This window comes from Bubalus bubalis, chromosome 14 (genome assembly GCF_019923935.1).
Source record: "Bubalus bubalis isolate 160015118507 breed Murrah chromosome 14, NDDB_SH_1, whole genome shotgun sequence".
NCBI lineage: Eukaryota > Metazoa > Chordata > Mammalia > Artiodactyla > Bovidae > Bubalus > Bubalus bubalis.
In genome coordinates this window covers 71306052-71320793 of record NC_059170.1, presented here as the reverse complement: position 1 = coordinate 71320793, position 14742 = coordinate 71306052, and the positions used below count along the sequence as shown (strand labels likewise).

At 46.2% G+C, this 14742-nt stretch overlaps 1 protein-coding gene across 5 annotated transcripts in view; it reads right to left on the bottom strand.

Moving 5' to 3' along the window:
* Window positions 1-14742, bottom strand: part of SFMBT2 (Scm like with four mbt domains 2) — a 177521-nt gene that overhangs the window by 142393 nt on the left and 20386 nt on the right. For 4 of the 5 annotated variants that reach the window (XM_025264501.3, XM_025264500.3, XM_025264503.3 and 1 more), the window contains exons 3-4: window positions 12313-12407; window positions 8732-8972 (exon numbers count right to left, since the gene is read on the bottom strand). In XM_025264501.3, coding sequence (XP_025120286.3) covers window positions 8732-8972; window positions 12313-12407 — 336 coding nt within the window. The remainder of the gene's footprint in view (window positions 1-8731; window positions 8973-12312; window positions 12408-14742) is intronic. The other variant, XM_025264506.3, reaches the window with a different exon arrangement.

Sequence of the window (14742 nt, the reverse complement as noted above, 5' to 3'; positions counted from 1 at the left end):
GCTGGCAAAATGCCAAAGATTACTAAATTTAATTATGATCACTTGTCTGGATGTTCTGCTGATGGGCTAGCAATGTTTGGATGAGTAATAAAATAAATCAGTAAACTGTTTTATATGTGTGAATATATGTGTGCATGTATGTGTGTGTGTGGAGAGAGAGAGAGTCCATAAAATTTGTTTCTGCCTTCAGTTCAGCAAAATCATGTCTACTTAAAAAAATAAAAGAGAAAACTCCAGACACATAATTTGTCTACTATTCACAGAAATCATCTGAGATTAAATCATACAAATATACTTATGTGAGGGCTTCCCTATGGCTCAGCAGGTAAAGAATCTGCCTGCAATACTGAAGACCTGGGTTTGATCCCTGGGTTGGGAAGATCCCCTGGAGATGGGAAAGGCTACCCACTCCAGTATTCTGGCCTGGAGAATTCCATGGACTGTATGGTCAATGGTGTTGCAAAGAGTCAGACACAACTGAGTGACTTACACTTTCTTTCATTTATGTGCAATCATGTGGGTCTTAGAAAGCATCACTACCAACAAAGCTAGTGGAGGTGATGGAATTCCAGTTGAGCTATTTCAAATCTTGAAAGATGATGCTGTGAAAGTGCTGCACTCAATATGCCAGCAAATTTGGAAAACTCTGCAGTAGCCACAGGATTGGAAAAGGTCAGTTTTCATTCCAATCCCAAAGAAAGGCAATGCCAAAGAATGCTCAAACTACCACACAATTGCACTCATCTCACATGCTAGTAAAGTAATGCTCAAAATTCTCCAAGCCAGGCTTCAGCAACATGTGAACCATGAACTTCCAGATGTTCAAGCTGGTTTTAGAAAAGGCAGAGGAACCAGAGATCAAATTGCCAACATCCGCTGGATCATCGAAAAAGCAAGAGAGTTCCAGAAAAACATCTATTTCTGCTTTATTGACTATGCCAAAGCCTTTGATTGTGTGGATCACAATAAACTGTAGAAAATTCTGAAAGAGATGGGAATACCAGACCACCTGATCTGCCTCTTGAGAAACCTATATGCAGGTTAGGAAGCAACAGTTAGAACTGGACATGGAACCACAGACTGGTTTCAAATAGGAAAAGGAGTACGTCAAGGCTGTATATTGTCACCCTGCTTATTTAACTTATATGCAGAGTACATCATGAGAAGCGCTGGCTTGGAAGAAGCACAAGCTGGAATCAAGATTGCCAGGAGAAATATCAATAACCTCAGATATGCAGATGACACCACCTTTATGGCAGAAAGTGAAGAGGAACTAAAAAGCCTCTTGATGAAAGTGAAAGAGGAGAATGAAAAAGTTGGCTTAAAGCTCAACATTCAGAAAACAAAGATCATGGCATCTGGTCCCATCACTTCATGGCAAATAGATGGGGAAACAGTGTCAAACTTTATTTTTTTGGGCTCCAAAATCACTGCAGATGGTGACTGCAGCCATGAAATTAAAAAACGCTTACTCCTTGGAAGGAAAGTTATGACCAACCTAGATAGCATATTCAAAAGCAGAGACATTACTTTGTTAACAAAGGTCCGTCTAGTCAAGGCTATGGTTTTTCCTGTGGTCACGTATGGATGTGAGAGTTGGATTGTGAAGAAAGCTGAGCGCCGAAGAATTGATGCTTTTGAACTGTGGTGTTGGAGAAGACTCTTGAGAATCCCTTGGACTGCAAGGAGATCCAACCAGTCCATTCTGAAGGAGATCAGCCCTGGGATTTCTTTGGAGGGAATGATGCTGAAGCTGAAACTCCAGTACTTTGGCCACCTCATGCAAAGAGTTGACTCATTGGAAAAGACTCTGATGCTGGGAGGGATTGGGGGCAGGAGGAGAAGGGGACGACAGAGGATGAGATGGCTGGATGGCATCACTGACTCAATTGATGTGAGTCTGAGTGAACTCCGGGAGTTGGTGATGGACAGGGAGGCCTGGCATGCTGCGATTCATGGGGTTGCAAAGAGTCAGACACAACCGAGCGACTGAACTGAACTGAACTGATACAATTATAATATTTTCATCAAAAAAACTAACGTGCAAAAATAAAAATTTTAAACTGCTGTGTCTTCAGAGAAGAATCTGTGTGAAGGGTTGACTTCTCCCAGAAAGAGGGAAATCTCCAGCAGGAAGCTCTGGACTTCCTCAGCAACCACAGGTCTTCTGTCTTTCCAGGAAACGGTCACGGGACTAGAATGGTAACTCTGCCCTGGGTCTGCAGCCTGCTGGCCTCCCCCATCAGACTGCGGACTTGCCAAACCTCCACAGCAGGGTGAGCCAGTGTGTTAAAATAAATCTGGGTACGTTGGGTGGGGTGTGTGTATGTGCACGCTTCTATTCGTTCTGATTCTCTGGAAAACGCTGATCAACACAACACCAAACTCTACTCTGAAATCCCACTGTCTAAGCCCCCAGGATTTTGCATACAAGCTGTATTTGCCCAGCTTTCACAAAGCTCTAGGCTCAGGACACAATCCATGCACACATCAGTCACTTGCAGAGAACTGGAGTCCAACAAGGCAGACTGTCCCAGAGACCAAACAGAAGGACGCAAACTGGAGAAATGAGCCTGGAACAGAGGCACGGTCACGGAAGGAGGGCACAACCCTGGAAGGGCGGCAAGGCCCAGGAACGTGGAGCCATGATAAGAGCCTTCATAAGAAGCAGTGTGAGGTCAAGAGGCTTGTTTAGGAACTCAGAGGAAGAAGAGAAATTGAAGTGCACCTCTCCAAAAGGCTAGAAGGAGGTAGAAGCGTGATGGAGACCAGAAAGATGGCACTGAGGTTTCCTAGACAGACGACACTGGACAGACGCCCTGGAGAGAGGACACTGAGGGCCCCTGGACAGAGGACACTGAGGGCCCCTGGAGAGAGGACACTGAGGCTCCTAGACAGAGGACACTGAGGGCCCCTGGACGGAGGACACTGAGGGCCCCTGGAGAGAGGACACTGAGGGGCCCTGGAGAGAGGACACTGAGGGCCCCTGGACAGAGGACACTGAGGGCCCCTGGACAGAGGACACTGAGGCCCCTGGACAGAGGACACTGAGGGGCCCTGGAGAGAGGACACTGAGGGGCCCTGGAGAGAGGACACTGAGGCTCCTGGAGAGAGGACACTGAGGCCCCTGGACAGATGATACTGAGGGCCCCTGGAGAGAGGACACTGAGGGCCCCTGGAGAGAGGACATTGAGGGCCCCTGGACAGAGGACACTGAGGCCCCTGGACAGAGGACACTGAGGGGCCCTGGAGAGAGGACACTGAGGGGCCCTGGAGAGAGGACACTGAGGGGCCCTGGAGAGAGGACACTGAGGGCCCCTGGACAGAGGACACTGAGGGCCCCTGGACAGAGGACACTGAGGGCCCCTGGAGAGAGGACACTGAGGGCCCCTGGAGAGAGGACACTGAGGGGCCCTGGACAGAGGACACTGAGGGCCCCTGGAGAGAGGACACTGGGGGCCCCTGGAGAGAGGACACTGGGGGCCCCTGGACAGAGGACACTGGGGGCCCCTGGACAGAGGACACTGGGGGCTCCTGGAGAGAGGACACTGAGGCTCCTGGAGAGAGGACACTGAGGGCCCCTGGACAGAGGACACTGGGGGCTCCTGGACAGAGGACACTGGGGGCCCCTGGACAGAGGACACTGGGGGCCCCTGGACAGAGGACACTGGGGGCCCCTGGACAGAGGACACTGAGGGCCCCTGGACAGAGGACACTGAGGGCCCCTGGAGAGAGGACACTGAGGGCCCCTGGACAGAGGACACTGAGGGCCCCTGGAGAGAGGACACTGGGGGCCCCTGGAGAGAGGACACTGAGGGCCCCTGGAGAGAGGACACTGAGGGCCCCTGGAGAGAGGACACTGAGGGCCCCTTGACAGAGGACACTGAGGCTCCTGGAGAGAGGACACTAAGGGCTCCTGGACAGAGGACACTGGGGGCCCCTGGACAGAGGACACTGAGGGCCCCTGGACAGAGGACACTGAGGGCCCCTGGAGAGAGGACACTGAGGGCCCCTTGACAGAGGACACTGAGGCTCCTGGAGAGAGGACACTAAGGGCTCCTGGACAGAGGACACTAAGGGCTCCTGGACAGAGGACACTGAGGCTCCTGGAGAGAGGACACTAAGGGCTCCTGGACAGAGGACACTGAGGCTCCTGGACAGACGGCACTGACAGCTCCTGGCTCAGGGTCAGAGAGCAGGGAGGTTCACCTGTCAACGTCTAAACTGGGGAAAACGGCAGTCCCCAAGGACTCACTGTTCCAAGGGGGATGAGCCTGTCTGAAGGTGAGTGGAGGCTTCTCTTGCAGGCTCTACACTAGGGTCACAGTAGTAAAGGGTCTGCCCACAGCAGGAACAGGGTCCAATGAGAGCTGAGAGCCCCCCACAAGGGACCACCAGGACCAAAGCCCAGTCGGGAGCAGCCGGAGGCCAAGATCCCTAGGTGGGAAGTAGGGGAGCAAGGAAGAGAGCTGACGGGTAGGCTTGGGACTCCGACAGCATTAACCATGTGGAATAGGGACCAGACCACAGGGCAAGGAAACCCACAGGACTAACTCACCCTCACTTCCACACAGAATTAAACACTAGCCTGATTTAAAGTACATATGCTGCAGGGTTAGGAAGCAAAAGAAAATAAACACATTTATGACTAACACCAAAAAGGAAAATCTCATAGTCCCGCTCTGTGCTTACGATTTTCCCATGGTGCAGAAAAACCCAAATAGCATCTGATACAATTTACATAACTTTACATAATCTCACGATTACCATTTGGCAAGGAAACTCCAGAACAGATCTCTTCATTTATTTGCCTCCAAAAAATGACAAAATGGAAACAGTCTGGACGGAAGTTTTCTATCCTCGTCTTAAAAATCTCAAAAAGCCAAATCCACCACTTTTCTTAATAATAATTTTCTTGATTCTTCACATTAAACCATCTAACATTTAGTCAACTCCAAGAGTCCACTTAGATTTACCCTTTCTCTTTGACTCTATAGTATATATATTTAATTTTCTTATTAGTGTACAAACCAAATTCCAGTTACAATATTAGACAGCCAATGAAAACAATGTGATTGTTAAGGTTTTGCTAGTATTAGTAAAATGTCATTAAATTTTTTTTAAAAATAGGAATTTTAAATGTTGATTGTCTCATGTAACACAAAGTCTAGTTTGAGTCCACAGTTAAACAAGGGCTGCTGCTGCTGCTGCTGCTAAGTCGCTTCAGTCGTGTCCGACTCTGTGCGACCCCATAGACAGCAGCCCACCAGGCTCTCCTGTCCCTGGGATTCTCCAGGCAAGAATACTGGAGTGGATTACCATTTCCTTCTGCAATGCATGAAAGTGAAAAGTGAAAGTGAAGTCGCTCAGTCGTGTCCAACTCTTACAGACTGGTAAGTTCTGTCACCCACTCACATTATAGGGTCTCGTGTACCAACGGCCACATCTCTTATTTCACAATCAACTATAGCCAAAACAACAATTCCCCCAAATAGTCCAGCACCAGCTTCACAAACAGGCAGGATCCAGTCCCACAACCTAACGGAAGGCACAGTCACACTTTCTCCCAACACTTCATGAATAAACATCCCTGTATTCAAATAAGTTACCTATTAACTAACTCCAGTCATTCTGATTCAACCTCGAATGGCAAATAGAGTCATTCTGGCAAGACTGCAGAGTTTGCAATTCAAATTATGGAAATTTTAATAATGGGGAAAATAAAAATTAGTGGCATGAATCCTAAGGCACCAGAATTCCAATATTTCCTTGCAACAGTAGAAAGCGCACATAAATATGATACCTCTCAATGTATAAGCCAGGGGCTGGGAGGGTAGGCATTACTTGGACGGGCATCCTCGAATGTGTTTACGTGCAATCTCACAGGAGCATTCCTTTCCGGGATTCTGTGGGTACCTGCCAGAATGCCAACGCTCCCCAAGCCCAGACGTTAAGAGGCAATGTTGTTACTTCTGAACAAATAACAGTGAAACAGTCACTGGGTTAAATGATTTCCTTACATTATCACCATAAACAATAATTATTTGGCAGCTGCCCTTTGCAAGCGTGAACGTGCTTATGAATGAATCGAGCTGTATTGATTCAGCAAGCTGAAATGCTTTACATTTTGCTCCAGTATTAAGAGCTATCATCCTCCACTGCACTTAGTGAGGCTTTAATGTACGGTGCTCCTTAATACTTTTAATAAGAAAGATTAGTGACTATTAGCTCTGGAGCAGGAACACTGCTCTTGGAATGGCCAGTGGGTCACTAAATCCAAGTCTCTCTGAACCTGTCTTTATTAAAGGATCTCTCTTAACAAACTACCACAGGGCTGCTGCCATGCTGCTTCCTTCCTCCTAATATCAACGGTGTGATGATGGCCTGCACTGATTCAAAGATTAATTTCACTTACAAGGGCAAGGCAGGGACTTCCCTGGCAGACCAGTGGTTCAGAATCTGCCTTGCAATGCATGGGACGCTGGCTCAATCCCTGGTCAGGGAACTAAGATCCCATATGCCACAGAGCAACTAAGCCTGCGTGATCAACCAGGTATAGTTGTGGGATGTACTTGGTTCTCTGTACACAAAATTTCCACCTACTAAGCCCATACACCACAACTAGAGAGTCTGTGCACCTTGATGAAGTTCCCGTATGACTCAACATCCCATATGACTCAACAAAGATGTCACATGCCACAACTAAGACCCAAGGCAGCCAAAATAAATGCAAACAAACAAAAAGAGCAAGGCAGGAACATACAGGACTGCAAAAGATGCCACATGCTTGGTAAAAGATCCTCTAAAATTTTAAAAATGACCCTTTTTCAGGGAGGTGACTTTAGAAGACAGAAAGCTACTTGAAGAATCCCAAAATGACCTGAAAGACTGGGGCTCTGCACCCTACATGTGACCAGAGAAGGCAGTCCTCTCCCTTCCCCATTAATAAAATCACCCAAAACTCCCGTCCTCTTGCTCAATCCAGAGGTATGCTGAAACTGACATCCACGTCCTGACTAGTCTCTCAGAAACTGAGGGCTCCCAGATCTCAGAGTTCCAAAGAGGAAGCAGAGTCTACAATTCTGTATCGAGTGAAATTCTATCCATGGCAGGCAACAAAGGACTCAAATGCTCATCATGATTTCCCCACCGAGTTTGCTCCCTGATCCACAGAAACATCACTGGCCCCAACAGTCACAAAGAAACCTGACTTCTGTGCTTTGCACAGACTCCCGGGCTGGAATTCCACCGATTCTAATCCCAAAGCAAACTCCACTCTTCGTGTACCCAACAGCAAAACCCGTGCCCTCCTCCTCCTCTCCTTCCCGAGGATCACAAACCAAGGCAGGTCACATTGGAAAGCTCTTTAGAGATTATACACTAGCACCTCTCATTTCAAAGAGGAGAAGATGGAGAGGTCTTACCCAGGTCACTACAGGAAATGGCGGACAAGAACCCCCATGTCTGGCTCCACCTCCATGTTCCTGCTTTTCCCACCCTGTGATTCCTGGGATCAGTAAGAAAATCTTTCACCATGCAGCATCTCAAACAAATATATGAGGTGTCATGGACCACTTTCACTTGTGTTAAATAGTCTGGGAGGCCTTTCAAGTTTAACCATGACAAAGATCAAGCAGGTACAGCTGTGGGATATACCATGCGATGAGCTCTGCAAGACAGAAAACCACACCACCAAGAATCCTTGTGCAAAAACACATCCCACGATTCCCTCTGGAACAAACTGCTATCTCTGGCTACAAAGCAATGATTATCCTGCACTACAGCAATCAATAAACCTCTTGCCCCGTGAACCTGCGACTTCCTGACTTTGTTCTCTGTACCCAAGATTTCCAAGCCGTGTATCGATCACCTACTCAATTTTGTTAAAAGTTCTCTAAAACGAGCAATAAAGACATTCTTCAATTAGCATCACTTGGGATGGTCTGAACAGACTTCAGATCTTTCAGTCACATTAATGGTGTCTCTTTCTCACGGGGTTTCCCCATTTTTCACTTGCAATTTGTCATTTTAAGTGTGCCTGGGTCTTGCCTAAGAGCACGAAGTCAAGAGGATACAAATTTGATGGTGTTTCTAAAACTAGGGCGGCTGCCACATTTTTCACCCAAGCGAGAAAGAGAATTGATTCATCAACTCTGCCCTCTTTTCTAAAGCTACAACATGGATTTTTTTTTTTTTTAAACTAAATGAACCCATCAGCTCTTAAGAATATTAAAATTCTGTACCCTGGAACTTCTCTCTAAAACGACCCACTAGAGGATGTATTATAAAGTGAAGAAGCCCACTTACATCTTCTCCAAGTGTTTTAAAAGTGTCAAAATTTAAGAGTAAGGCTTGAGATAAGCAAGAACGGCAAAAGGCAGGATTTCACCCAGAAACAAGGCAAGATAACCCATCAGCAGGAAATAGAGAACAAGACCTCCACTGTCAGCATCACTTCAGCCTTCCTTTCTCTATCTCCAAAACCCCGCACAAGGACTGATTAAGCTCAAAGGTTATAAAGGGCCATGGTGGGTTCAGCCATCAGGTTCAGCTCCAACTCTTGAAAACCCATCCAGCTCTCCCTTACTCCAGCACCCTCAGGCTGAAGCCACTCAAGAAGAGATCATGAAAATGGTGGATCTTCCTAGGAAATCACAGTTATCAAATCGCTACAAGGTTTGTCTCTGAGCATCACAAGTGATGCCCGAGAGCTGGGCCAGCCCATGCTCACCGTCCGGGGGCATGAGGGTCTTGTTGTTCTGCGTGCACCAGCCCACGGGGTGCAGGTCTGCGATCACCACATCGCACCAGAAGTCAGCCCGGCGGTCCTCCCCATAACCACAGTAACGCAGCAGCAGCAGCTGCCCACAGGTGGTGATGACCGTGGCCACCCAGTACGTGTCTGGGTTCTTCTTGTTGGCCACCTCCAGCTTCATCCCCGGCTGGAAGTTGCTCTGAATGCTGATCTCAACCTTAAAGAACCAAAAACACAAGAAATCCATCACACACTAGACACATAACATCCAGAAAATAACAAGAACGATTAAAAACGTTAACACTTAATATTTGTTTCCTGAGACCGGCACCGCCTAAGAGAAATATAATGTGAGCCACTGGTGAGTCATTAAATTTCCTAGTAGCCACTTCAAAAACAGATAAAACAGATGAAATTAATTATAGTAATGTATTTTATTTAACCCAAGGATCCCAAGTAGCATCATTTCAAGATGTAAGCAACATACAAAAATAGTAATGAGAAAGTTTACATTCTTATTTTCCAAGGAAGCCTCTGAAATCTGGTGTGCATTCTACACTTAACAGAACGTCCTGTTACGAAACAGAACTTGGGTCTGTTAGTCAGATGTCCAGTAAAGTCAATCGACAGATTGGGCTGTGGTGCAGGAAAGTACAGCGTTTACTGCAGGGCCAAGCAAGGAGAATGGGCAGCTCATGCTCAAAAGACCCAAACTCCCTGGGTTTTTAAGGCAAGGTTAGGGATGTGGGCCACAAAGTATGCAATCAGCTAATGCACAATTCTTTGACTGGTTGGTGCTGAGGTAACAGGGTGATGTGTTCAGAAACTCAATCATCAACCTTCTGGTTCTGACGTGTCTGGGGTCCACATGCTGTTGGCTGCCATGCAGTTAACCTCTTCTAGCTGGTGGGGGTTTTGGTATCTGCAAAACTACTCAAGGATCATGCTCAGGATATTATCTGTAGCCCATGAGGAGGAATTAAGGGTCCTTGACTTTGTTTTATGGCTAAACTATTATTATTTGGGGCTTCCCTGGTGGCTCACTGGTAAAGAATCTACCTGCAAACGCAGACGACATGGGTTGGATCCTTGGGTTGGGAAGCTCCTCTGGAGGAGGAAATGGCTACCCATGCCAGGATTCCTGCCTGGGAAATCCCATGGACAGAGGAGTCTGGCAAGCTACAGTCCATGAGGTCCCAAGAGTCAGACATGACTTGGCAACTAAACAACAACAATTATTATTTTGTCTTTTCCCTTGTTCATTTTTCTTACTTCTCTGATTAAATCTGCTCTTTGAAACTCAGAGAAGACCTTAGGAGGCTAAAGCGTTGGAATTAGGAACATGGATATTTGTCCCCAGGAAGGTCCTGTAGTGTCCAACTCAGAGAAGACCTTAGGAGGCTAAAGCGTTGGAATTAGGAACATGGATATTTGTCCCCAGGAAGGTCCTGTAGTGTCCTGCTCACTTTCATTCTCAATTTGGACGACACACTTTCCAAGTGCTAGATAGCATGTGAACGGTGCAGCCTCAGAAAATCGATTTTCTTTTTTTTTTAATTAAGGGTTATCATCTATGAAGGGGCTTCCCAGATGGTGCTAGTGGTAAGGAACCCACCTGCCAATGCAGGAGACTTAAGAGACAAGGGTTCAATCCCTGGGTCGGGAAGATCCTCTAGATGGCAGCCCACTCCAGTATTCTTGCCTGGAGAATTCCATGGACAGAAGGGCCTGGCAGGCTGCAGTCCATTGGGTCACACCAAGTTGGACACAACTGAAGCAACTTAGCACGCACACATACATGTCTATGACTTTGCCAGCCCTCCCCACAGAAGAAAGCTTTCCAGCCTTGCAAGCTACAATATTCTAGAGCAGGCACATCAGATGTCCCTGAGTATCTGCTGTGCAAAGAGATGATGGGATTATAAACTGTTCACCCATGGGTCCTCTGCAGTACAGGACACTATACCATGACTGAAAGGGAGGGAGGGGAACAGACTGGATTAAAGGGAACAGAGATATTGGTATTCATACAGAGATATTGGTAACTTCCCAGTACAGAAAGGAAGGGAAAAGTTTTCGGTCAATTGTTATTTAGTTGCTAAGTCATGTCCAACTCTTGGTGATCCCATGGACTGGAGCCCGCCAGGCTCCTCTGTCCATGGGATTCCTCAGCAAGAATCCTGGAGTGGGTTGCCATTTCCTTCTCCAGAGGATCTTTTCAACCCAGGGATAGAACCCGCATCTCTGCATTGGCAGGTAGTTTTTTTTTACCACTGAGGTTCTAGGAAGACCTACCTCATTCTTAAAGTGCCTGGAGAAATCCACCAAGTCCTCCTGGCACCAGAAAAGGCTCGCGTTACAATGGCTTTGGCAAAACGGAAACCACTTTGTATGCCAGACGAGTTTTAGTTTTGTTATGTTTTAATATTTGGCTGCTGGTTTCACTAAATGGCCACAATCCCATTCATAATAAACCAGTAATTATAACAATCTAAGTGTCAGTGTTAAAAAGCAATCAGGAATGCAATCCACCTTTAACGAGGTCATGCAAGTTTAATAAGGTCTTAAATTCTTTTTCAAAAGAACACTTCCCCTCCAAAAAGAATAAAATGTTGCATTAAAATAAAGTGTTTTCCTAATTCAGCAAAAGAGCCAGAGGGAAGACCAGGTAGAGAAAGTCCCCTAATTTGCTTATGACGGCTAAATCTCTGCCTTGAGAAGCCTGGTATGGGGAGGGGCAGGGGGAGGAATGTCTCTCATTATTAAATTTTTATTTCCAGTAAAGCAAAGAGTAAAACCCAGGAACTTGGGTCCTAGAAAGTTACTCTTTTTCTTGCTAATGATGTAGCACCAAAATCTCCTATCTAAGCAACCACTGGATGAAAACTTTTTTTTTTTTTTCCTGGGACTGGCCCTCTGCTTGGCACACTATTTGCATTGTTCAAAAAAAGTATTGATGAGGGTGATTTTTTGGTTTGCTCCAAATGTTTCCTGAATACTTCTGGCGTTTCCTATAATTAGGCTCATCTGTCCACAAATGGCTAGATGGCTTTTTAGGTGTCCTTTCAAAGTAAAAATATCAACGCAAAATTAAAATATACAGTCATTAAGCCTCCTAAAAAGACATGACTTATAACACCTACTTGCCTAGTTTGCTTTTATTTGCTCACATCAACCTTACCTGTCTCCGTCCCCCAGATGGACGGGAACACAGCCTTCTGCTCTGGCTTTTTGAGGCACAAAACAAGGCTGAAACCCGTGAGCACTTGCCCTGGGCAGGATCAGAGCAAGGCTCACCCCCCGCTCACCTCCTCATCTCCTCCGTATTTCTAAGAAACTGTTAGTCGCTCAGGTGTGTCCTATTCTCTGCAAACCCATGGACTCCTCTGTCCATGGAATTCTCCAGGCAAGAATACTGGAGTGGGCAGCCATTCCTTTCTCCAGGGGATAAATCTGGGCCAAATTTATCTTTCCTTTTCATTCCCTTTCGCATAACAGGTTTGGCATCTCCCACACCCCAAACACAAACCAGAAGAAGGGACATCACCATGACTTACATGTTTGAAGGATGTATGTGGGGCTGCAGTGGTTCCCGTCTCTTCCAAGTACTCCCCCCAGTTAAAGCCGGTCTCCTCCAAACCGGAGCCTTCTTCTGTGAAAAGACCAAAAAAAATTAAAATTTTTTAACGTTTCAAAGAAACACCCAAAACAAAAACCAAACCAAAAAACAAACAAACAAACAAACAGAAAATCAATACTAGCAAGAAGAATGGAAAGACACTGGTCTTCCACGAAAATCAGAAACTCTTTGGTGCAAGAGAGGAACAAATTCAACGTGTAGATGGGTACTGCTGAATTCTTTTTCAAAGTTCTCATTTGCTGGTTTTAGAAACAGAAGACTGGAAAGAGACATAGAGGCAACCTAGGAGTGTGTCTATGTATGCTCAGTCATGCCCCACTCTTTGCAACCCTGTGGACTGCAGCCTGCCAGGCTCCTTTGTCCATGGGATCTCCCAGCAAGAATCCTGGAGAGGGCTGCCATCTGCTCCTCCAGAGGATCCTCCCTACCCAGGGACCAAATGGTCTCCCGAAGCTCCTGCAGCGGCAGTCGGGCTCTTTACCACTGAGCCACCCAAATGTCCATCAGTAGACCAATGGATGAAGATGTGATACAATCGAATATTACTCAACCATAGAAGGGGAGAAATGGGGTTATTTGTAGAGATGCAGATAGACCTAGAATCTGTCATAGAGTGAAATAAGTCAAAAAGAGAAAAACAAATATCGTCTATTAACACATATATGTGGAATCTAGAAAAATGGTACTGATGAACTTCTTTGCAGGGCAGGGACAGAGACACAGAAAATGGACATGTGGCCACAGAAGGGGAAGGTGGCACAAATCAGGAGGTTGGGATTACCATGCAGACACTTTTGGTGCTGTCCAGACCTGACCCTAAGGAGCCCGCATCAGGACCAGAGGAGACCTGACGGCTCCAGCCCCGGGAAGCAGCGGGGAGACCACAAGCAGGGCTTAATCTCAAGTTCAACTCTGAACCCACTCCCCAGAACTCCTGATCCTCCACAAGATTCTCACCTAAACTGTCACCAAAAAGGCTGCTTCTGCCCAATGTGAATTCATTACAAGCTACATTTCCACTCTCCTCTCCCACTAAAACAGGCCACAGCAGCTCTGGCGCTCACCCAGGCATTCACACCCGTCAATCAAGAAAAGACAAGGTATTATCAGGGCCCTCCTGATCAGTGAGATCAGTGCTCGGGAAAGCACAGGTGCTCTCTATCATCTAAACAAATTTCTGAGGGACTCCCCTGGAGGTCCAGGAGTTAAGAAACCGCCCTTCCAATACAGAGGGTGCGGGTTTGGTCCCTGGTCGGGAAGCTAAGATCCCGCATGCCTTGGGGCCAGACTTCAGTGCTGCTAACTCTTAAGTATGCTGTTTTAGAAGATCTTGTAGGTCTTCATGGGGTCACAAAGAGTTGGACACAACTAAGTGACTGAACAAGAATGCTGTTTAACAATAAAATCATGCACAAAGTTGAAGATTACCCACAAGACACCCTCTTGGAAACTGTAGCAGTGAGGCTTCCTCAGCCACCTATGCCCTGAGCAGCTGATTCTCTAAAGACATTTCAAAAAGCAACAGATAAACACACAATGTTTATGAACGGAGGTCTCATAAACCCACAGCAAATATTTACAGCTGATTCATAAACCTCTTAAACCCATCCACATTTTATCAAGGAAACTCTCGACAATCTCTCTTCTCTGCACAAGAACCGGGGGGAGGCATTTCTCATGATGTGATGTAATGCAAACAGACTATGACGAGCTACTACGGAAATGTCACGATTTAAAAGAAAGGAGGGTTTATTAGTGGTGATCCATTTCTAGAATACAGAACGCTGGGTATGTGACCAGAATCATTCCTATTAACTAGAAAAAGAATACTGAACACTTTACTGAAAAGTGGATGTGCAGACTTTACAGTGAAAGATGGAATCAACACAGGACTCACCCACCTTTTTTTAAGGGAACAGATCCTGGGTTGTAGACTATTACCATCTGAAATAAGACTAACTTTGCAAGGAAAAAAAATTTTTTTTTTTTGGCCATGAAACATGTTGAATATTAGTTGCCCAACCAGGAACTGAACCTGTGCCCCCTAAATGGAGTCTTAACTAGGCTGCCAATGAAGCCCTTTGCAAGCAAAGTATTAAACCTATTTCCAGTACCCAGTCAAGGAACAGAAAACCAGCAGGTTTAAAGTAAATGAACTCTTACAGGGCACCTTCTTGTGTGCTATATATTTAAGTGGAAAGAGAAAGGAAGAAGACACTCAATCTTTATCATTTAACTGCTGACAGTCCCTAGGATCAGAAGGTTTAGAAAACCGTTCTACTGTTGCAATGAGCCGACTCATTGGAAAAGACCCTGATGCTGGGAAAGATTGAAGGCAAAAGGAAAA